Raw genomic sequence first — 22,338 nt, forward strand, 5'->3', positions numbered from 1 at the left:
TTTTATCCCTTATTAGTGACTAGATCATTAGTGATTCGTTGAGTAACTAGGTAAAAGAACAGTAATTTGGGGAAAGCAAGGTTCTAGACTGCAGTGCATACTTGCAAAGTTGTTAAAAGTTGTTTCCTAAGTGAAAGTCTTTGTTGAAAATGAAAAAAAAAAAAAAACAAAACAGATTTCATTAAAATGAAATGCCTGCTGTCTTGACAGAGGACTAAGGTAAACAACGTCCAAAGCTCAGGTTTGCATGCAATAAATAGCCAAGAAAGGACATGTAGGAAGAGAAGAGACTTTGATTTTTGCATTTCAGTTTCCTTGTTTTACAGACAGGCGACATCTAATGACAGATTTGCAAGGGCTGAGAGCGTCTGAATAGATAAGCTAGGAGAAAAACTTAGTTACCTCTGTGCAGATGAACTGACTATCATGGTGCTGGATATGAAGGGAATTTTTCCAGAGGACATCTTATTATAACAGCACATGGCATGGAGTCAGAAATGCTGAGCATAAACCGCAGTGCCCTTTTGTTTATTGATAAGTGTAAGAATAGAGCCTGAGACAGACAGCCTAGACCAGGAATGAACATTACCATGAAAGATAAGGTAGCCAAATGTGAAACCTACAATAAATACATGAAACAGAATGTGAGAAGTATTGAAATGACATTAAAACTTTGGATTTGAGAGTCCAAGTTTGGTTAAGATCTTATTTTGACTTCAACTGGAAAGCTTAGCCCTGGTTAGAGAACAACAGTATTTAAAAAAACAACCTGCTGCACAACACATCAAGGAATGAGATAGTAAAAACGTAACACGCAAGAGGGCTGGTAAGAGACAGTTTTAGAATTTTCTAAGTTATCTGATATGGCCCAGAAATACCAAGGATTTTATTCAGTTCCAGCATTAAAATATTCAGGTAGATGAGAATGTCATTCTCTAAGTGCCCACTGATTCTATATATTTCATCTCAGCTCCGGCAAAATTGCTTAAAGAAATCTGATATAAAGCAAAAGAAATAGAAAAGTGAGATATGACAACAGGAAGATTTTGCTGCTTGGTGTCCATCAGGACATGCATTATAAGATGTAGGTGATACACCGAGTAGTACAGCATGACTCTTGCTCAGTCTAGTTGGAAACGCAGCTAGTTCTAGAAGATGGGTGTCTGAGAAAAACATTTGCCAGGGAAAAGACTATGCAGGCCAAACGCACATTTGCACATCTCTTGGAAACTGAATGGTTGTCTAGAAGCTGTGAAAGATACCTTCCAAGCACTGCTTCCTCAGCAGGCCTGCACACAGCGCGTGCATGCATAATCTGCGGCGCTGTGCCGTGATCCTAATGGTCTCCTGTAAAGCATCCTGTGATGTTAGGGCCAAGAGAGCACTCATTTATTGTGAGTTCCAGCTTTTCCGAATGACCTAAGTAGTGTGAAAGTGTACAGAGCTTTGTATTTCATTTCCAGGTATTTAAGCCTGCTTTTTCCTAAACAGCCTTTGGGGAGGGAAACAAATCAGATCAATTGATCTTTAGAGACCTAAAGAAATTAAATTAGTCTGGAGTCAGTTACTGCACTAAACCATCCAGTAATTGGATTGCTCCTTGTAACTGATTGAAAACAGCCTCTATCTGTAACAATATAGGGAGCTTTTCTTTATAGTAGATCTGAGAGAAAAACACATCTTTTTATGACATGATGACAGAAATTGCACTTTTTTAACCTAATTGAATATGATTTTATATATATGTGACTTTAATGATTTCAGGCTTCCCACTCTAGATTTACGATCCTTATGCAGGAAATTCAAGCTGCAAATGCCTTTAGGATTAAATCTGTTTGCATTATATGTGTTGGAGTTAAAATAATATATGTAAAGGTAGTGAAATTTGCCGTATGGTAGAGGAGGTAGGCAACAGCAAAGCTATTGAAGTGCCTGTATTTTCTTTTGTTCCTGTCTAAATACCTTACAATGGTTTCCTTGTACTCATAGCTACATATATGCAAAGCTTTTAACTACTGAAAAAAATCTCTGTTGAATTTGGTGTATATTGAATTTTCAGTAGGATGTGACATTCCTTCCACAATCAACTCTTTCCATACATTACTTCTGGTAATTTATTTATGGCGACAGGGCCGACTTTATCTGGGGCTACTGTGATTAAGATAAGTTGCTGATTCACCTTTTGATCTTTTTACATGGTATTTACATTTCCTCTATTATAAAAAGGCTCCCACAGCCTTTTTGGTTGTGATTGAAAAACTGAACATTTATTTAGCAGCAATTGTCAGAGTGTGGAGCTTAACATACTGTGGTGTTGACTATGGGATACCAAATGCAGTAATGTGGATGAGCGTGATCTTTTTTAATGGTAACCTTTGTGAAGAGGGCCAGTGCAGGTTTTATAATGAGCAATTCACTCTGAAGATAGGCTTTAAGGGAATAAAAAGTGCCAAAGCCATAAAGGATGCAAAATCAGAACCCTGCAGATTTATTTTTTTGTCTTGAGCCTGAAATTATCTTTTCAGTTGTCGTGAAGAATTAGCCTTTTAAAAATAAATAAAACCATTGCAATTAAATATCATGCAAACAATCCAGTGAAAAAGGTGATTATTTCAAGAGTGTGAGTCAACAGAACTACCGAATCGTAAAATAATGATCAAACGAGAAATGACAGATCATAATCATGATCTGAACGTTGCTTGTCTATCTGATTCAGTATGAGATAGGCAAGTTCACATTGTGGACTCGTAACTATTAAAGAGACCTAAGTGAGGAAACCCATCTGCACAAGACTAATAATGCTTCTGGGAGGCAGAGAGACAATATGGAAAAGAGGCAATTCAAGAGGCAAAGTATGGCTGTACGCCCAAGTAAATTTTAGGCAAAGAAAGGAAGGATTGGGGGATGAGAGAAGCAAGAGAGCTGTATCCCGGCATCTCAGCTGGATTTGCATGGTAATCAGATTCTGAATTTTCCCCTGAGAAACTTCAGGTCTGAGATGTGGAAATACGTTGTACCAGCTTACAAGGCCGTAAGTGAAATGGATGCTGATGCTCGGATGTGGGCACTGCTCTGTTGAAGTAGCAGTCAAAGCCATGCTTAATGATGTGCTCTCTGCAGCAGATCTCTCTTTCATCCCTTCCCTACTCATCCCACAGAGTGTCTTCCACCTGATTCCCACTGCTTACTGCTGGTATAGAAGAACTTCCCTTACTCTTGAGAGCCCCCAACAGCCAGAAATATATACTCTCTATGACTTACTCCCATGTCCATGGTTAAGTAGGGCTTTGTCATAATTCTCCAACAAGTCAAACTCCCCAGGTGATCTTTTATCCTCAGCTAGTCCTTAGTCTGCGAATGTCAGCAGCCAGCCATGGGAGGTCATCTCCGATGTTTAGGTGGAAAGAAGTCCTGAATTTAGGAAGGAACACCAGGCACTCTGGGGCCTAAATGCCTGGAATCTGGTGCCAATCCAGATGTACTGAGGTTACTTCAACCTCCAGCTGCTGCTCCACAGAGGGGTAGATGGATTGTTTGTGTTTTCTGCATCATCCCTTCCAGACCGCTGCAGATGGGTATCTTAGGGCATCTAGAAAGCACTACCTGTCTACATTTAGACACCTGAAGCATTCCCTTCAAATCTGGTTCCTCCAACTCTGCGTACTGGTAGACAGGCAACTGTTCCGTTTTCCCAGCAGAAAGCCCTCCATGAAACTTCTTCACTTCCCAGGATTTTAAGCAATCATACCCTGGCTCATTTTTCACTTAGGTATTCTGTTATCTATGTTTTCACTTGTGCAAAACAGTATAAAAAAGTTTTATTTTGCTAGTGTTTTCCACTCACCTGGTGCAGGTCTACTGTGTGCATACGGGGAAGGGATGACGTCAGATCAGACCCATGGTTTCCACCCCAGAAGAAGTTTTCCAGGGTCTTCCCCCAATCCCAGTTTCACAGTACTGCTCTGTCCTCACCTCTGTCTGGCAGTCAGAAAGAAAGGGTTGCAGTCACTGGGCGAAGTGGAGCTCTGTGGGGTTGGTTATGTTAGAGTTAAGTGTGTCACTGCATTTGGTGAAAAAACATAGAGAGAAAGAGCTTTGACATACTTTGCATATGCTATTTTCCAAGTCAGAGAAGAGAAATGTAATTTTGTCTTTTTTTGTTGTTTGGTTAGTTGTTTTTTGTTGTTTGTGTTGTTTGGTTTTTTTTTCCTTTCCTGTATAAAGATAGCTGTTTCTCTCATTTTTATTTGCAGTTGAGAGAAGTGGGGCGGGCATATTTAATAAACTCATGTTCCTTCATAAGTGTCATGACTTTTTCCATGTCATGGCTTCAGACAGTCTATGTCACCTCCATGCATATTATAGGTCTTGCAGAATTGCCATCAGTAGCCGGATGTTTTATTGTGAGGGTACCAGTAAACACCACTTTGGAGGCACATTTATTCTTTCCCCTGAAATCATCAAAACCTCGCTTTTTCATAGTTTAATTCTCATTTTCCTTTATTCTTAATTCATTCTTAAAATCATATGTATTCTTGGAGTATTGCATCCATCCAACATTTGGCCAATAGTTTTGAATTTGTGTGAAAGTGTTTGGTGGCTCTGTATTAAATTTTGTTCCAAATTAAACTTCAGTTCATGTGAGCCAATGTAGTCTGATGGGCCCTGGTTCTTCCCTCATTGGAACTGGTTCAGTTTTAGTCTAAGTAGTTGTACTGGTTTTGGCTGGGGTAGAGTTAATTTTCTTTATAGTAGCTGGTATGGGGCTATGGTTTGGAGTTGTGCTAGAAACAGTGTTGATGATTCAGGGATGTTTTAGTTATTGCTGAGCAGTGCTTACACAGAGTCAAGGTCTTTTCTGCTCCTCATAACACCCCACCAGCGAGTAGGCTGGGGGAGCACAAAATTTTAGGAGGGGATAGAGCCAGGAGAGCTGACCCCAGCTGACCAAAGGATATTCCATACCATGTGATGTCATGCTCAGCATGTGATGTCATCAGTGATGGAGCCCCGGAGATGGCTGAACACCTGCCTGCCTATGGGAACTGGTGAATGAATTCCTTGTTTTGCTTTGCTTGCATGCATGGCTTTTGTTTTACTTATTAAACTGTCTTTATCTCAACCCATGAGTTTTTTCACTTTTACTCTTCTCATTCTCTCCCCCATCCCACCGTGGGGGGAGTGAATGAGCAGCTGTATGGGGCTTAGTTGCTGGCTGGGGTTAAACCACGACAGTAGTGGAACAGAGCTACTTTGTTCCGGTCAAATATTTGATCCGTACCGTGTCAGAGCTGAATTAGGTTCCTATGATCAGCCTGTAATACTAATCTATCAGTATAAAAGCAGCTATATGTAGCAAATCAATATGTCTGTATGTTTCTGCATGTGTAAAATAGTGACTAAAAGCCACGGGAACATGAGGGCTGAGTGATATCTGAACAGTGGTTCTGACAGTGTTTGTTGTTCACTCTTAGCTGCTGTTACGGAACTGTATTTGTTTCTCCCGACGTGTTGGGGTTTTGTTTTTGTTTTCTTTTTAATTTGTTTGTTTGTTTGTTTGTTTTGGGGTTTTTTACAGACTTGTTTTTAGCACTTGTGTCTTAGACAAATTCATCATCTTTTCCCTTAAAACAAATTCTACTACAGTGCAACTTCCGACAAGTTTATTTTTGAGCCTTCTCAGCCCATTTATTCCATCTGTCTTCACCTCACCTCACTTCTGATGTCTTCTGTTATCTGGGCTTTCTTCCAAACATACTAACTGGCAGCTACAAAAAAAGGAAACCTTTGAAATGCAGAACTAAAGAAGTCATTCAGGCTGCAAACTGATAATTCATACACTTTATATCCTGTTCTGTATTTTTCTTTGTGTTAAATTGAATGGAAAAGAAAAGTAATGGTTGTCAATCTTTTTTTTTTTTTTTTTTAATTTTAAATTAACATTGCCTTTTTCTTGTAAAGAAAAAGACAAAAACCAAAATAACAAACCCTATGACACCAGGAACTGGGAGCGGATTCTGAGGATATCCTTACCTTTTTGCTTACCTAGCACTTGGATAATAAGGGCAAAAAGAGAAAACACTAACAGGTTGCTTAACTCTGCTCTGAAATTTGTACCTTTTGTAGCCATTCCCGAGACAGTACCTTCTGCAGAAGGCATGAGTTCAGAGTGCCTGGCTCTGCCACTGCTCTTTCTCACTGCAGACTGGCTTTGGCACATTGTCTTCAAAGGAGGTTGAACCTGGCTTCCAGTAGAATGAGTGGCTGCCTATTACATCAACTTCATCCTCTTTGGAGCTGTAGCATGGATCTAAGATGGATACTAACCCAGGCCTGGCTCCAGCAAACTAGTTCTGGGTTAGCTTTTCTAACACCTTCTGCCAAAACCAGATATATTGCCTGAAGCCTCCTCATCCCAAATGGAGAAGACAGGCTTCCTGTCTCCATCCCCTGGGTGTGCTCTCTGCCAGATTCAGGAAAACCCATAGCTTCAGGTGCATGCAGCCACATAGCAGCATCAGTGGTGACAGTGCCCTCTGGCCAGGTGAGCCCTCTTCCATATCGGCAGGGTTTGTGGTCATGCGCTTCAGAATCAGGATCATGGGGATCATCAGGCTGCTGTGAATGCACAGCTGAAGCGGAGTAACTGCAAAAGGAGCAGAAAAAATGACACAAAGAAGCATCAAAGAGATGCCTGCTTCCACCTACAAAGAAGCACTGTTCTTTCATCTCGATTAAAGATCCTACTCGGGGTAATCTGGGACTTTACCATCTCCCAAGAGAATTTCTGTAATCTGGGTTGACAGCAAAAGGAAGTGAGCATCCTCATGCAGGGCCTCGCTCCTCAGCTGCTTCCCAAGTCAGCTTTGTTTTCTGCCGTCTCCCAGTTCATATTCATGGCTAGATCTTGGGTTTAGTCTGTAGAGTGTTCGTGAATCATTTGTCAGCTACATCAGGATTTTCCTATCTGCTTTTGATCCTCTGGGACTTCTCTGTATGTACAGGGCACTGTTAAATAAGCAAGGCCAAAGATTCAGTTTGTAGCTGCAAGACACAAAGCGTCCGTAGCTGGAGGTTTAATTTTTGGAATCAATTGCCAGCAGGGACAAGAGTGAAATGTTCAGTCAAGAGGTTAAAATCTGCAGAATGGCAAGATGCTCCCTGTGCACCCTAAAACTTTGCTAATTGATAAATTCTCCAACCTTTCACTTCCTTCGATTCCTGGTTCAAAATCTGCTGTTCTGCCCAAAGGAGAGAAGTGCTTCATTCATAATAAGCAGATGTTTATTGACAGGGCTGGGCTCAAGGGGTGCTTCTGTTAGAACGCAGCTCATTTGGATTAGCCTGAGCTCCTTTTCCCTATTACCTCTCCTCACATCTGTCCTGCCTCAGTATCTTCTCTGTGGGTGTGCTAGCCAAAACAAGCTGAGGTTTTTCCTCTCCATTTGGCACATGGTTCCTTCTTCATTTTCTCGAACAGCTTCAGCCCCTAACTTGCTCTGCTCCAGCCTGTCATCTGCTACTATTATCCAGTTGTACACATAGCACAGCTTAATCATAGTAATATATGATGCCTGTGCATGTGTTTTTCCCCTCCTCTGGGTATTTACAAGATATCTGTGTGTTGAAGAGCAGTCTAGAAGACTGAAAATTATTGGTAGACCACACAAAAGAGTTTGACAGAAAGAAGACATCTTTCCTTTATCCAGCTGGCAGCTTGTGACCTCTCAAAACAAAGTTTATTGCTAATTTATTGCTAATAGACGAAACTATGGAGTTCTAAGATACATTAAAAGGTAAAAATTGTTAAGTTCAAGTATTAGATAACAAGTATCTGATCACAACGTAACAGAAGTACAGAAGCTGAGCATTGAGTAACTTGAAGTCACTCTGTTTGTCAGCCACTTTAGTGTGGATGAGCTCTGAAAAATACTAAAGGAAAGTTTTAAAACAACTCCACCATACCCTTCACTTGCTAGGTTTTTTAATTGAGAAGAATCATAAAAGAGCAAATAATGATTCATCATTCCAGTAATTTAAAAAAATATTTCCATAAATTCTCTGAACCTTGAGATATCTTGAAATATCTGAAGATGTTGCATACAGAACTATAAAGCCAGAGGTTTAAATTAATATATTTCCCTCTTAGTAGCACTATTATTATTATTATTATTATTATTATTATTACTATGTTTTGTGATTTTAAAAAAATTAGTTTATTGGTCCACTCTACAGAGCACCATATTCTGGATATCCTAAACAGTTCACACTTCCATAAACAGAATTTTCAGGAAGATTTTGAGATTTAAATCCTTTTAGCCCTGGTTGAAAAAAAGGGTATAAGCAGGATCCTGTGGTCCAGATTTCCAGCTTTGTTCCTGCATTTTGAACTAGATATCACAGGCACTTACATTTTGTTGTTTAAGTTTTGCTTCCTTTTATATATATACCTTGGAGAAAGTCCTAAAGCACCTACCTCTGTCTTTAAAGGGTGGAGGAGACTGGCCTTCTCTTCCCAGTCTATGTGGGAAACTCCACATGTTTCCATAGATTAGACGAGTTTTAACTCCTTTGTTACTCAAGAAGATCTGATGTCGGGGTGGTGTTCTCTGAGCATGAAATATTTGTGCATGATGCAGAGACCACCACCCCTTTCCTTGGAAACACAAAGGGAAGGAAAGATTATTACTTAACTTAGGTCCAGGATGGGGGAGACCTGAGTGCAGACTTTAGCTCTTGTTTTTCTAGGTGTAAGAAACAGTGCATGGTGGGATAACCATGGAGAAAATATACCACCTTGTTTTTCTTTGTTTCCTTTTGCATGCTTAGGTGGTTTCCTGCTTAGCCTTTGCATTTCATAGGTCTGTTTGGAGGTTTATATGCAGCATGTGTTGTATGTGGAAAGAAGAGTGTCCACCTGAAGGATGTGGTGCGAATCTCAGTGCTTTGCACTCATGGTGTGAATCACAGCCACAGCCCCTAAAACGAAAAATTGAGTAGGCGTGTTGTGATTATAGCATAAACCACCAAAAGGGTTAGGCAAGATAAGCATATACACTTTTGAATGTTAAATCCCAGTTGCACAAAAGGAATGGCTTCTGTGAAATTAGCTGTTTCCCCTGATCCAGATTTCCTTGTTAGACTGTTCCTTCTGCCATAAAAAACTTTGCGTCTTGTGCCAATGAATGAGATTAATCTTCTAAAACCTTTAGCATATTACCTGCAACATTACAACATTAAAAATAAATAAATAAAACTACCACATAGTTCCCTGGTTTCAAACTTTGGAGATTCAGGGTTCACTAAAAAGTCATCTCTTTTTCCTTTAAAAGAAGACAACCATATAGAATAATAGAGTTCTCTGTCTAGCATACAAACCCATCTGGAAAGAATTTAGTCTGCAATAATTGTGGGCATTTGATTTAGCTTTAAATCCCTCTAGGTAATTCAAATGTAAATTTATTGGGGTGAGTTTATCCCCAAACCACCATTGGATCCAGTGTTTTGGAGATGAATTTGGCCCACTGCACTAAAACTAGAGCCTGCATTGTTTCTGTTGCATCAGGATCTTATTACATGCTGTAATGTCCATTTTTATATGCAAACCTTTACTAAAAATAAAGTCAATAGAGACAATACAGACAATCACCTGAATCATATTTATTTTTCAGACCTTTAAAGATTAGTAATTCTTTGGTTATGAATATGTTTATAGACTGGTATCTAAATCACTCAGACAACACTGGTCTAATTTGTTATTCTGTTATTCTGTACTCATCTCAGATAGTCTTTCTGGCTAAGTAAAATTCTTTGCATTTCACATTCTGCTTCAGAAAAAAAAAAGTTTCAAGAGGCATTCAGCACATAATGTAAACAATGCCATCTGTCTTTTTCTTTGTAAAATCTTCTTCAAGATAGTCCCGATATGCCCACTGTTTTCAATCACTTAAAAGGCAGTAATTCAATTATATCATCCTCTATGTAGGAACTGCCATTGCTTTCAGTCCACTTCCAAGCCTGACACAAGTAAATCACTTTGATAAGATCCCCTTTTTATTTATTTTTTTCCGAGGAGACTAGCATAAGTAATGATGCCAGTGATAGACCAAGGACAAAATGACCATAATGGGCTTTCTGTAGGAAAGGAAAACATGTGCCATTGTGATTTATTGTGTTACTTGGAAAATATTTTTCCTTGGAATTTCTGCAACAGCCACGCTGTCTGAGCGAAGGGCATTAGCAAGTATGAATGGCAAAATGGTAAATTCAGACCAAACCTTCACCAAGCAGTGGATTTAAACAGCTTTCAATGCCTAGATTTCTTAAATGAGAACAGAAGGTCAAAACCATTTTGGAAATGTGCCTCAGTCATATTCATCTTTGGTATAATGCCACCTACTTACATGGAAACACGCTGGGAATGTGTAAGGTTGGATCTTCCTTACAAACTGTTATGGCTTATCATGAAGATATGCCTTCTTTCTATTTAAAAATTGTTTGGGTGACTTCAGTGCTTTGTGCCACCAGCAAGGCGGGGGCCTGGCAGGCACGTCTAACCTCCCAGAATAGAGGTGGCACGAGATCGGTAGTATCTGTAGACTTCCTGCTATGAACTGGCCTCAACTCTGATGCTGAGAGAGCATGGTTAGAGCTGAGCTGTTTCTGGACACATCTATCTCTTGCCCGTGATTTAAAAAAAAAAAAAAAATTGGAGAGGGCTAAATGAGGTGGTCTTGTATGGTGTGAAAGCTTGTTCGAAAGGAGGTGGACCACAGGTGCCTCTTTGAACCCAGACTGATCACCCAGCACAAATAACCCCAGAGCTTGCGTTTTCAAATTTATGAAGAGTGCTGGTCTTATATTCACGATCTGGAGACAAGGAAATGTGGTGGGAAGTTCAAGCTATTTTGCTGAAGAAGCAGTACCACGCAGGTAAGAGATGATCAGCAATGTTAAAACACTGCAGGACAAATTCAGCGTTTCCAGTGACATGCTATGAGGTAACTCTTTTGTCAGGTAATTTTGGAGATTCTGTGTGAGAAAGCTGTGGTCTGAACAGGGAAAAGACAGCATGTTCATTGTATTTAATGAATTAGGAGGCTGTTTATAATATTATTGATACAGTAGGTTGTTTCCTTTCACAGAGAAAGCGTGGAGAGCCTTATCCAAAAACATTCCTATGCCCGATCCCCCATTCGAACCTATGGAGGAGAAGAAGATCTTGGAGATGACAGCCAGGCAACACAAAGTAGAGGTAGGAAAATTTGCTCATGAGGTAAATTACGGTGACCTAGTTATGCTTGAGAAAAGGAGGACCACAGTCAGTACTGGGGTACTCTGAAGCATTTCTCTGCTGTACCTCTCTGCCATGAAGTCCTATAATGAAGAAGAATACTTGTTACCTTATGGCTCTTCTGGATATCTGATATGCCCATGGCACTGGTGTGGGCGGATAGTTCAGGAGGGAACTCTAGAGACGCCTATATACAGCTCTTGTCATCAGAACAGAACTATCTCTGCTTCCCCTTCAAGATGGCTGAAAACCAGGCAACTTCATGACCGTGGTGCTGAGAACAAGCTAACACTCCCCAGGTCCTGCCTGCCTGGGCAGGACTTACTAGCTGGGGCTCAGCACCATTTGTAAAGTACTGTGTAGATGTGGCATTTGCTGCCCCTCCAGCCTTCTGTGAACAGAAGACTTGGTTCTGAGCATCTTCAACCGTGCTGTGGTTAACCTGCTTTGCCTCTACAGGAATAAAAGTCCATAGCTCCCTGGAAAACCGATGTTTAATTACTATCTCTTGGTCTCTAAAAGGTGCTTTTCCTGCTGAGGCAATTCACCTCAAATTTGTCTACCTTAGCAGTTGCAAAAGTAGTAGCAAGACAGAGTTGTTCTTTGTGGATATACTTGCTGGACAAATTGCATCTGTCATAATTTGCCACTGGAAATAGATCTCAAATCCATCCTGTGGGATCGTTGACTAGCATAAACTTGTGTTGCATTATACTTTGCATGTTGACTTTGTGACCTGCCTGATATGCAACAGCCACTTGAGGTAAAGCAGTTCTATCTGCCTTCCGACTGGCAGTGCCCTTGTCTTGTCCTCTAACTTCATACAGTGTTGCTAAGATAAGAGCATTATTTCTGGTCATAAGCTCTTCGGACTTGTGCAGGGAAAACACACTTATTTTTAACCACAAGTTGCTCTTCAGCAAAATGTGATTAGGTGAGCTTGTTCATACATCTCTATTCTAAGACCAGTTCCATAGATTGTGGAGTTTCTGAAGCAGCTCCTCAGCTGGTATGATGCCATCTTTTCACATACTTCTGGCGGATTAGCTTGCTTCATGTCAGCTTAGATCCTAGGCCAGTTATTGTTGAAGTGTTAAATTTCACCTTGTCAGAAGTGCTTGGAGCAAGGCACCCTCTCTCCAAGAATTAAATTTCTCCCTGATATGATGTCCTCCTCTGGGAGTGACATAGTGAATGAGGTGAACCTCAGTATGAGAGCTGGCCATTAAAGTCTTTCTCTTTTGAAGAGAATCCCTAGGAAGGTGTCATAAGAGGAAAGAAAAGTTTATTACAATTAATTTTATGTAAAATATATCCCATTCTTCATGTACAGTTCTGCATTTGCTCACAATGTGGCAAATGAGTAAGCAAGGAAGATGATGAGTTGTGGCAACCAGCTTTTTTCTAAACTGGGAGCCATATGCTGGCATAGGATGTGATTGTTCTGGGCAACCAGAGGCATGCACAGAGGGTAAAGCATACTGTTCTTGCAGATGAATAACTGGTACTGCCTTCACTCTCTGTTTAGGTCTGGTGTCCTTAAATAAGGAAAAGTCCTCCAAGATGTGAGGAGACAAATAATGGTCTTACTGAAACTCTCAGATGTTTTCATTTTTTCTGATGCATTTTAAAATTACCTTGCATGCAAAATTGAGGGATGCCCTTCCATATGTATGAGAGTTGACAGCCAAATACATACATGTTGCTGGGTGGTGTGTGTTACAGGCTCTCTGAGGCCTCGGCCACATTTCTTTGGTGCTGGCAAATGTGGTATGTGAGACTTTTTGGAGTACTAAGTTGCAATTAGAGACCACTGCAGTTGGAGGAAAGGGCGCTTATGGATGTTCCTCATGAGAATTACAGAATCATAGTTTGTGTTGGAAGGGTTTTTTTAAAGGTCATCTAGGCCAACCCCCCTGCAATGAGCAGGGACATCTTCAACTAGATCAGGTTTCTCAGAGCCCCATCCAACCTGACCTTGACTGTGTCCAGGGATGGGGCATCTACCACCTCTCTGGGCAACATGTTCCAGTGTTTCACCACCCTCATTGTAAAAAATTTCTTCCTTATAGCTGGTCTAAATCTACCCTCTTTTAGTTTAAAACCATTATCCCTTGTCCTATTGCAAGATGTCCTGCTAAAAAGTTTGTACCCATCTTTCTTATAGGCCCCCTTTAAGTACCGGAGTCCACTATCAGGTCTCCCTGCAGCCTTCTCCAGGCTGAACAACCCCAACTGTCTCAGTCTTTCTTCATAGCATAGGTGTTCCATACCTCTGATCATGAGAAGGAATCATATACTTTATTCTATGTAGAACAAAGGAAGTCTGTCACTGCTATTTATCTCTAATTACTTCAGCACCCACCCAGAGCATTCTCAGCTCAGGCAATTTCAGCCATCTAAAGATGGAAGTGGCTAGCCTTCAGTAGTATATTTATCATAAGCAGCCTGTTTTCAAAGGAATTAACAGATATCAAATATATAAATCCAATTAAAACTGTTTAATGCATAATGTCTGGATGCCTGTGGTCCAGTATCCACACACAGGATTCATAGTAGCCACCTGGAATGGAGCCAAATGTAAACCTTCTAGGCAAATCTAGATTCTCATCCCACTTTCCCTGTAGTGCAATAACGTTCAGATATCCCCTGCTTTGTAACGGGATTTGCTCTGGTCTGTCAGTATAGTGTTAGCCTTAGAGTTTGGCTCTGGATCCAAACTTCCCAGCAGTTAGGATTTGGTTCAATGGTAGGGCCAGGATTGGGTTCAAGTCTGTTTCTAGTGCTGAATTGACACAATTTCTCTTTCCTGTTACTAGGTCTTTTTCCTTGTTTCATTAAGCAGAGGAGGAATTAATCATGAGTAGCTCTGTTTTGAGAATATATCCCTAAAGAGATTTATGATTTAAAAAAAATAATATTTTGCATTTTTCTTTCTATTTTTGTTTGCTTATAGCTTTGTTTTGAATATGTGCCTATGATTGGTTAGTATTCAATAAGTTTTCCTTGACAGATAGATGTCTTCATATTTTTTCTTTGCACAATTTGGATGAACATATTTTCTAGAATCAGATTTACAAAACTAATACCTGTTGTCAAATTTGTTGTTTCAAAATGTTTTGCAATATTGGCTTGAAATTATATTTTATCAGATATTATTGCCCATAGATTTATTTCTTAAAGTAAGAGACATTTTCTCAATGGACAAAGTTAGACAAGAAAAAAAATACAGAAGGGACATGAGCTGCGTTATTGTTTGAATAGGAATAAAATTTAAGAATTTATAGGATTTTACTGTATTTCCCATTTCTAGAAATCAGACACCTGATGATGATCAGATCCATAGAGGAAGTGCAGAAGTGAAGGGCAACATTGTCACCAGATTGTTTGAAAATGACCATGTATAATTATACAAACAAATTATTCAATGTTTCCACAAAATTTTACTGTCAAAATAAGTAGTTCAAATTTTAAAAAACATTTTTCCTTTTTTTTTTTAATGATTCTGCAGTTGTCAGAGAAAAAGTGTTTTAGAGGTGGAAGGTTTGTGAAAATAATTTTTGGAACTTTCCAGATTAAAAAAAAATCAAAGAAAACACTTCCATTTGATCAAAGGTAGATAATTGCCCTGAGAGAAAGTTTTTAATATTTTTGTTGCATTTCACTTAAAACCCTGCATCTCTTTCTATGATTTAACAGTAGTGTTTTTTCTTAGAGCACTGTACACAGTTGGAAAAATCACAAATGTTTTGACATTTTAGAATTTTGTTCTGTATTTCAGAAAAAGTAAGATTGAGATAATAGATGCAGTGTTGACAAGTTTTACTGGGATAAAAAAAAAAAAAAAGAAGAAAAAAAAAGGGGGGGGACACGGGACATTTGTAGTGCAAATTACTTTTTCCTGCATTTTTGCCAGACTGAAATTTTAGCAAAAAATAGCCAGTTCTACTGAGGATCTGATGTAAAAATCTACAAACATGTCTTCAAAAGAGGGGTGTAATGCAGTTAGATTCCACATCAGAGTAGATGCTTCAATGTTTAGTGGCAGCATTACAAGGTTCTTCAGTATTTAATACCAAAAATATCCAACATGCAAAACTGATTTTACTGTTCAAGCCACTACAACCAGCTTCTTAAAATGGAAATTTGTCTAAAATGTAGTGATAAAGGACAGCAACTGGCAAATAATAATACAAAGAAAGATGAGAGAGAAGTATTTGGGAAGTCTTTCCAATGACAACTTGTCATTAAAATCAGTCTTGCTGTGAAAGACACTATTTCTTCCTTTTTGCTATTTTTTCCAGCTTTGTGCGTTGCAGTGCAAACATCAGGTGTTCTTTCTCTTTGCTTGCAGGATCAGCCTTTACAACATCTGATAACCTGTCCCTCAGTTCCTGGGTATCCTCCTCAACCAGTTTTCCTGGATTTCAGCATCCACAATCTTTGAGTGCCCTGGGTACCAGCACTGCATCCATAGCTACACCCATTCCTCATCCAATCCAAGGATCTCTGCCTCCGTACAGCCGCCTGGGAATGCCTCTTACACCCTCTGCTATAGCCAGCTCCATGCAAGGTAGTGGCCCCACTTTCCCTTCCTTCCACATGCCTAGGTACCACCATTATTTTCAGCAGGGTCCTTATGCAGCTATCCAGGGACTGCGTCACTCCTCCGCAGTGATGACACCGTTTGTATGAGTGACGTAAGCCAAGAGAAACACGAGATATTAAATGTGCGAGTTTGGTATGAAAAATACAAGGGACCTTCCTGAAAGGCCTGTGGCAGGAGTTCTGAACTCATAACAAACCAGCTAAGATAATGCATTATGGATATAGATTCCTCTGTGGAGGGATCACAAGAAGAGAGCATGCAGCCTGAAGCTGCTCACAGATCTATCTGTAACACAGCTGAAATGGATCCCAAAGTTCCCAGGATTTTTGGTCACGTACAGCTTGTTCCAAAGGTGCATTATTCCTAGGGGAAAGAGATTACGTTTATGCAGCAGTGTACAAATTAATTGTGTATAGGTCTTTTTTCATATGCTAGAAAAATTCTGAAAAAGGCAATACTCTTACTCATCTTCATCTCTTCTTGTGACCGATGAGCATCTAAACAGAAAAATGTATTTCTATAACTTTGAGCATGTACTAGGCTATCTCAGCACACATTTGCTGGGAACGGGACAAAGTGGAGAAGACCACCGTCCTTTTTAAAAGACTGGCTTATATTCACCAAAAGCAGTATTTCTTAGTTGCTACTATAATTCCAAAGAGAAAATTATTAACAAATCTTTCTTTCTTTCTTTGTTTCTTTCACAAAACACTTATCAGTTCCAAAAAAAAGAACTGTGTTACAGGACTGTAGCAGTAATGATGTATTCTGTCCTTCGGTCTGAAAATAAGTTTGTCCTATATCCTAGGAGGAGCAATTTAACTGTCTATTAAGGTATGATGAAGGAAAATGCTGATTTGGGAAAATCTGTTACTTAAACTTAGAAACCCAAGATATCAAATCTTTAAATCAGTTCTTCTTTGCTACTGCACTTGACACTGAAGACCTGCTTCTAGATGCAAATGTGTATCAAGTTAACTGAATTTCAGGCTAGATCAGTCTATAGACTCTCCAGAAAAAAAAAAAAAAAATCAATGGACTGGTATAAAATGAGTGGCATTGGAGTGTCCTTCTACTTCTGATTTTCTCGGGTTTGGTCATGGCTGTTGTTATACAAGCTCTTTGGCCAGGTAAATGAGGGTTGTGCTGTCTGTTTTTCCATGTCCCAGTAGAATGGTGGAGTTTGCTTGGGAAAATGTCAGTGCAAAACTTCACATGTGACTTTTTAAAGTTCATATCTGCCTTTTTTCAGTTAGTAATTAGTTATTTTATTCAAAATACTGTCCACTTTTTCTAGTATGTTATGTCTGATGCAACGGAGGAACTGAAGAGGTATAAAGAAAAATGACCTCTCTGCAGAGATCTAGCATGAGTCCTTTGCACTGCTGAAAAGACTACCAGTATGATGCTGGCTTTCTGTGTGGCAGGAGCTGGGATTTCACTGTAAATAAGAAGTCAACACAGAGTTTCTGTGTAGAGTTGCATCCAAGTTATAGATGATAACACATTTACTGATAAAAAAGAACTAGCAATACAATCTCATATATTAAAGATTTGTATGGAGCTGGAACACAGAGTGGAATACAGACTTCTTTGGCACTATTCTCCTCTACTTTTGACCAGTGTGTGTTGGTATCATATGGTAAGAAGTCGCGTGCAGCACACTGAGTCACATACTTCCCATCTCTGTGAAGTGCAAGGCAAGTGACGTGCCTTTTTTTGTCTCATTGCCTCATCTTACATGCCCCATCACACAGAGCAGTGACAACCTCCCAGGCTTTTCCCAGTTTCTACTGTAGGTCAGTACTTGCATTCCACAGATAAGGGCCATCTTTATGTATTTCCCAGTAGCTGGATTTAAAATCTTGTCAAATTGGCTATTTCAATTAACTCAGCTATCTGCAGTATTGTTCTAATTTCCCTTTACTCACTGTTGGACCTGCTGATAAAAAATGACCTGAGGCATTTTACAACTTCTGTGCTCTGTATGTGAATGAAAATGAACCTTTATTTACATTTTCTGAGTTCAGAGATACTACAAGAGTTCCATGTATTAATATAATAGGCCAAGCTCTGCAGTATTTAAATGGCTTAGAATCAGACACTGAAGTTGGCTTGATGTACCCAAATACTAGATTTTGCTCCAGGCTATCAGATTCACCTGACAAGTGCATGTTGCAAGGTTGTGTCTACTTATGACTTGTTTTGATATAAACCCTCTATTTTTCAGGAAATTAAATTATTCTGGCCCCACAACAACGTAACTCTTCAAGTACATATATGATACTACAGAAATGAGAATTTCAGGGGAGAATTGGAAGAAAATTTTAATCCCTCTCCTTCAGTTGCTTGACTTTTGTTAGAGTTGTATGAAAGCCCTATGATGACATGCACTAAAGCCTGTGAGGAAATTCTGCATCTTTTATTTATTTCCTTCTGCAGCTTCATTAACTTATCTGGAGTTGCAGGGGATATGGTTAGGTTCAGAATTCAAGCCAGTGGCTTTAATGTTGATATTTCCACTGGGAAATGGTCAAGTAAGTAGGCAGCTTCTACATGACTCCAGAAATAATTTTGGAACAGGTAGGCTGATTTAGGCATGTTTGACAAGTCACATAAAGACTCCTCGTGCATTGACCTGTCCTTCTTCCATGAAGCAAATTCGGAGAAATAAACTGTACAATCTCTTTAGTCCTGTCCCAGTCCCTGTTCTGAAAACACCATTATTTGGCATGCAGAAATGCCCCTGATAATGTTTCAGAGAAAATTCTCCAGGGTCTTCCTGAAGAATTAAACTGGATTCCAACAACGTCGTTGACAAAAAATATTAAATGAAAGATAAGTGGTTTTCACTACAAATAAAATGTGATTCATATCTGAAAAACTATGGCAGGAGACTGTCCCTGTATAAAAATGTGATAAGGCCAATTCCTCATCCAAATTCTTTCTGAGAAGCCTCATACTGTAGATGATGAAGAACTATCTGTCAAAATCCACAGCTTGATTTTTCCAGTCAGATCAAATCTCAGTGTGCTCATACCTCCCAGTGCTTCTCTCTGGCATATGCTGCTCTTCAACCATTTAATTCCTTTGCATCAGAAACCCATTGGGTTCCCCACTAATGCAGAATCATGTGCGGCTTCCAAGCAAGGGAACAAAGGCAGCTTGTGAGAGCCTTGCCCAGGAATAAGGTCAATAGGTATATCCAGTTGTCACCTCCTCTTCTTTGCCCTCAAAATCCTACCTCCAAAACCTGTTGTGTGAGTTGAGGTTGAGGGGATTAAGTTCACAGATACCACAGGCCACACAACGAAGAGGTCTTTCCACCTCACAAGGTTTCTTCTCCATGTCCCTCTCACCTTCCTGTGGGCAGGGGCAGCATGGGAGTGATTCCAGGGATAAAATTCCCTCCCCACTGAAGTCAGATGCAAATTTCTTGACTGCAATGGAGACAGGATTTCATTCAACATTCCCACCTAAACATAAAGTGTAAGAACAGTGACTGTAGCGACAGCAACAATATAGGAGCTCTACAGAAAAGACTAAAACCCCACTACAAATCAGCTTTAGCACTGATTTCACAATTGGAAGAAAATGAATGTAAATTCATAATTAATCAGTTAAAGAGTGAAATCGCTTTTCCTTAAAAAAAATTATCTGTACTACTCTGAGAACAACTCAATATAATTTATTTAAGGAGTTGCTGTACTGCTGTCAAAACTCTATCACTTTCAGGACAGAACATCTGTTGCTGGTAGATGGTCTAGGAATGCCAAATATAATCTAGAGTTTATTTTCCAGTATAATTCACATTTTTATATCCCATGAGAAGTACTCTTCACCTTTATGAGCTCTCTTGGCTGAGCAAACTGGTGCTGGTTTATGTTGTTGAGTTTTTTAAAAGAAGGGTGGAGAGAACATGCCTGAATATGCTTTTCAAAGAGAATAAGATTATCCTCTAAAGTGTTACAAGTACTTTTAGGTGTTTTCTGGATTCGCATTTTATCCATAGATAGACAACAGCCTCAGGTCTTTAATCCAACAAAGGCATCACAAAAACTAACAAAGCTGATTTAGATGCATTTGTCTGATATATTGATATATATATATATATATATATATATATATATATATCTACTCAAAGCAAGATTAATTTTGGGTTTAGGGAGATCTTATTCTCACTATTCCTTACAGACCATTTTTTGCTGCAGGAGATGTGGTTTCTTTACTAACCACTTACTTGCTCGCCAGAGGATTTATGTATTATTCTGTAATAAACTGTCCTTGCATATAGTCTCTAGTATATCAAATGACAACTTCTTTTTTCTTTATTTTATCTTTTTAAAAGAAAACTAAGCAGTGATTTAAGTAAACTCTGAAGTAACTTTTAATGATAGTTTAAGGACAAAAAATACAGTTTGCTGTATTTTACCTTTAGCACATTTAAACAACCTTCTTTTTTTTTTTTTTTTTTTTTTTCAAAATAAGGAAGGTAGAAAACTGGATGTAACCTCTTTAACAGAATGTACCACAGTTCTGCTGTTTGCTGTGTTGACTTTGTTGTTTATAATGCATTGCGTGAGCACATTCACCATGTACTGAAGTGTGTGTTTGTGTGTATGGGGTGGGGGTAGGGGGAAATCTTTTTATGGAAAAAGAAGTTATGAACATAAACTATGAAGCAACATCTAATGAAAAGTTTCTTTTTAAGTGCAATATATTTATTTCTGCTAGAAATATATCAACATTATGTAATATTTGAAGCATTAAATGTTATTTGTAAACAGCTTAAAATTATATATATATATATCACAAAAATTGTACAGAAGTGCAAATGTGTGGATATTCAGTTTCTTTCATTAAAATATTGGGTGTTTTGATATATCATTCTTACTTAGCCAAATCTTTCTGCTTCTGTTGTTTATCCTCTAACCAAGTCACTGAATGCAGTGGAACCAGAGACGGATTTTCCTGGGAGCTCACAGAATCCAATAGGGCTGCTCATCTGCAAAAAGTGGTCTAAACGTTGGATCTGTATGGAGTGATAGTTGTACTATAGTTAAATACAGTTGTAGTTTGCGTAATAGTTAGACAAATTACTTTTTTCAAAGTGCCTTGAAATCATATTCAGAAAAATTGCTGGTTTTGCCACCAAAGCCCAAATAAAGTGGCTAAAATATGGGGTTTCAGGGTCCCCAAGTTAGTCAACAGAGACCTAGGAAACAGCTTAAGAAGAAAGTGGAAAAGAATTAGGTCTGTTTAGTCTGGAGAAGATTGTGGAAAGGTACAATAAGGTTTTCAAATGTATGAAGAATGTAAAGAAGTAAGGAATAAATTCCTCTCAGTATCTGCTTCGGGCTTTTATTTAATAGGATTTTATTTCTATTTTAATAGCATATATCAAAGCAAGGGAGATTTACCCGAGACAGCTAAGATATCCAAAGAAGAGGGATAGTGAAGCACAGCACTGGATCGACTAGAGAAGATAAGGAGCAATGTCTACCACTGGAAGTCTTTAAGAACAGGTTGAACATGCATTAGTGAAGAATGATGTGATTTGACCTAATCTTGCCTTGGGACAACTAGATGATCTCTTGAGGTGCTTCCAAGCTTTCTGTGAGAGCCATCCCTTAAAGCAGCTTCTGACAAAAACCTACACACTTGCAGTCCAGCTTGTCCTCAAATTGACCTCAGTTGCTGGGTCTTTTGCATCTAGTTCACAAGAGTCGCTGGCTTACAAAGAAACTCAATGTGATAGGAGAGCTGCAAAGTCCTAATGAACTTGCATTGCTCTAATTTGGTTTTGTCTGTGAATGTAAGCAAGGAGAGAACAGCCTGAGGTAATTCAAATCCACTTTTAACTATGCTGAGTTGCAACCATGCGTTAATGTATCTCTTTTACATTTGGAATACATGGAAATGAGGACAGCTTGCTGAGTTGTCTCTTAGATTTTTATGTCATCTTGGTAGCAGAAAGCATGTATTTTCTCATGGATATTCAGTGCTGTGAAAGTCTCCTGCTTAACATCAGGCTAGAGGGATTTCTTGATTACATGTAAAAATAAGAGCGTGCATTAGCAGTTTCCTGAATCAGAGATACTGGGTGCATGCTGGTTCAAGATATGGTTATGCCAATGGTCTCACTGAAATCAGTAGGCTTGCTTGCTTAAAGTTAAATCAGTGCTTAAGTATTTCAGTGGTTCTGCAACTCCTTGTGCTTTGTAGAATCAAGCCATTTGGGACAAGTTGTAACAAACACCTGCAAAATTGAAGTTTTTATTTGCTATTGTCCAAAGAGAAAGCAGGGTTTTAAATAAAGTGAAGATTCTGAGCTGCCTTCCGGTAGGGTTACTCTGAAAAGACTGCTGAATAGTCATGATGACTGTAGGCTGCCTTGTGTTTCACATTTAGAAAAACAGATTTGTATCCAAATTAT

At 39.1% G+C, this 22,338-nt stretch overlaps 1 protein-coding gene across 1 annotated transcript in view; it reads left to right on the forward strand.

The window, feature by feature from the left end:
* TBX20 (T-box 20) overlaps nt 1-19,993 on the forward strand; it is a 39,954-nt gene extending 19,961 nt beyond the window's left edge. Inside the window, exons 7-8 of the mRNA XM_026843999.1 lie at nt 11,145-11,254; nt 15,648-19,993. Of these exons, the coding sequence (XP_026699800.1) occupies nt 11,145-11,254; nt 15,648-15,988 (451 nt within the window). The 3' untranslated portion in view covers nt 15,989-19,993. The remainder of the gene's footprint in view (nt 1-11,144; nt 11,255-15,647) is intronic.
* Nucleotides 19,994-22,338: the final 2,345 nt, after the last annotated feature.

This window comes from Athene cunicularia (assembly GCF_003259725.1).
Source record: "Athene cunicularia isolate RWA chromosome 2 unlocalized genomic scaffold, athCun1 chr2_part2, whole genome shotgun sequence".
In the NCBI taxonomy this organism is placed as follows: Eukaryota; Metazoa; Chordata; class Aves; order Strigiformes; family Strigidae; genus Athene; species Athene cunicularia.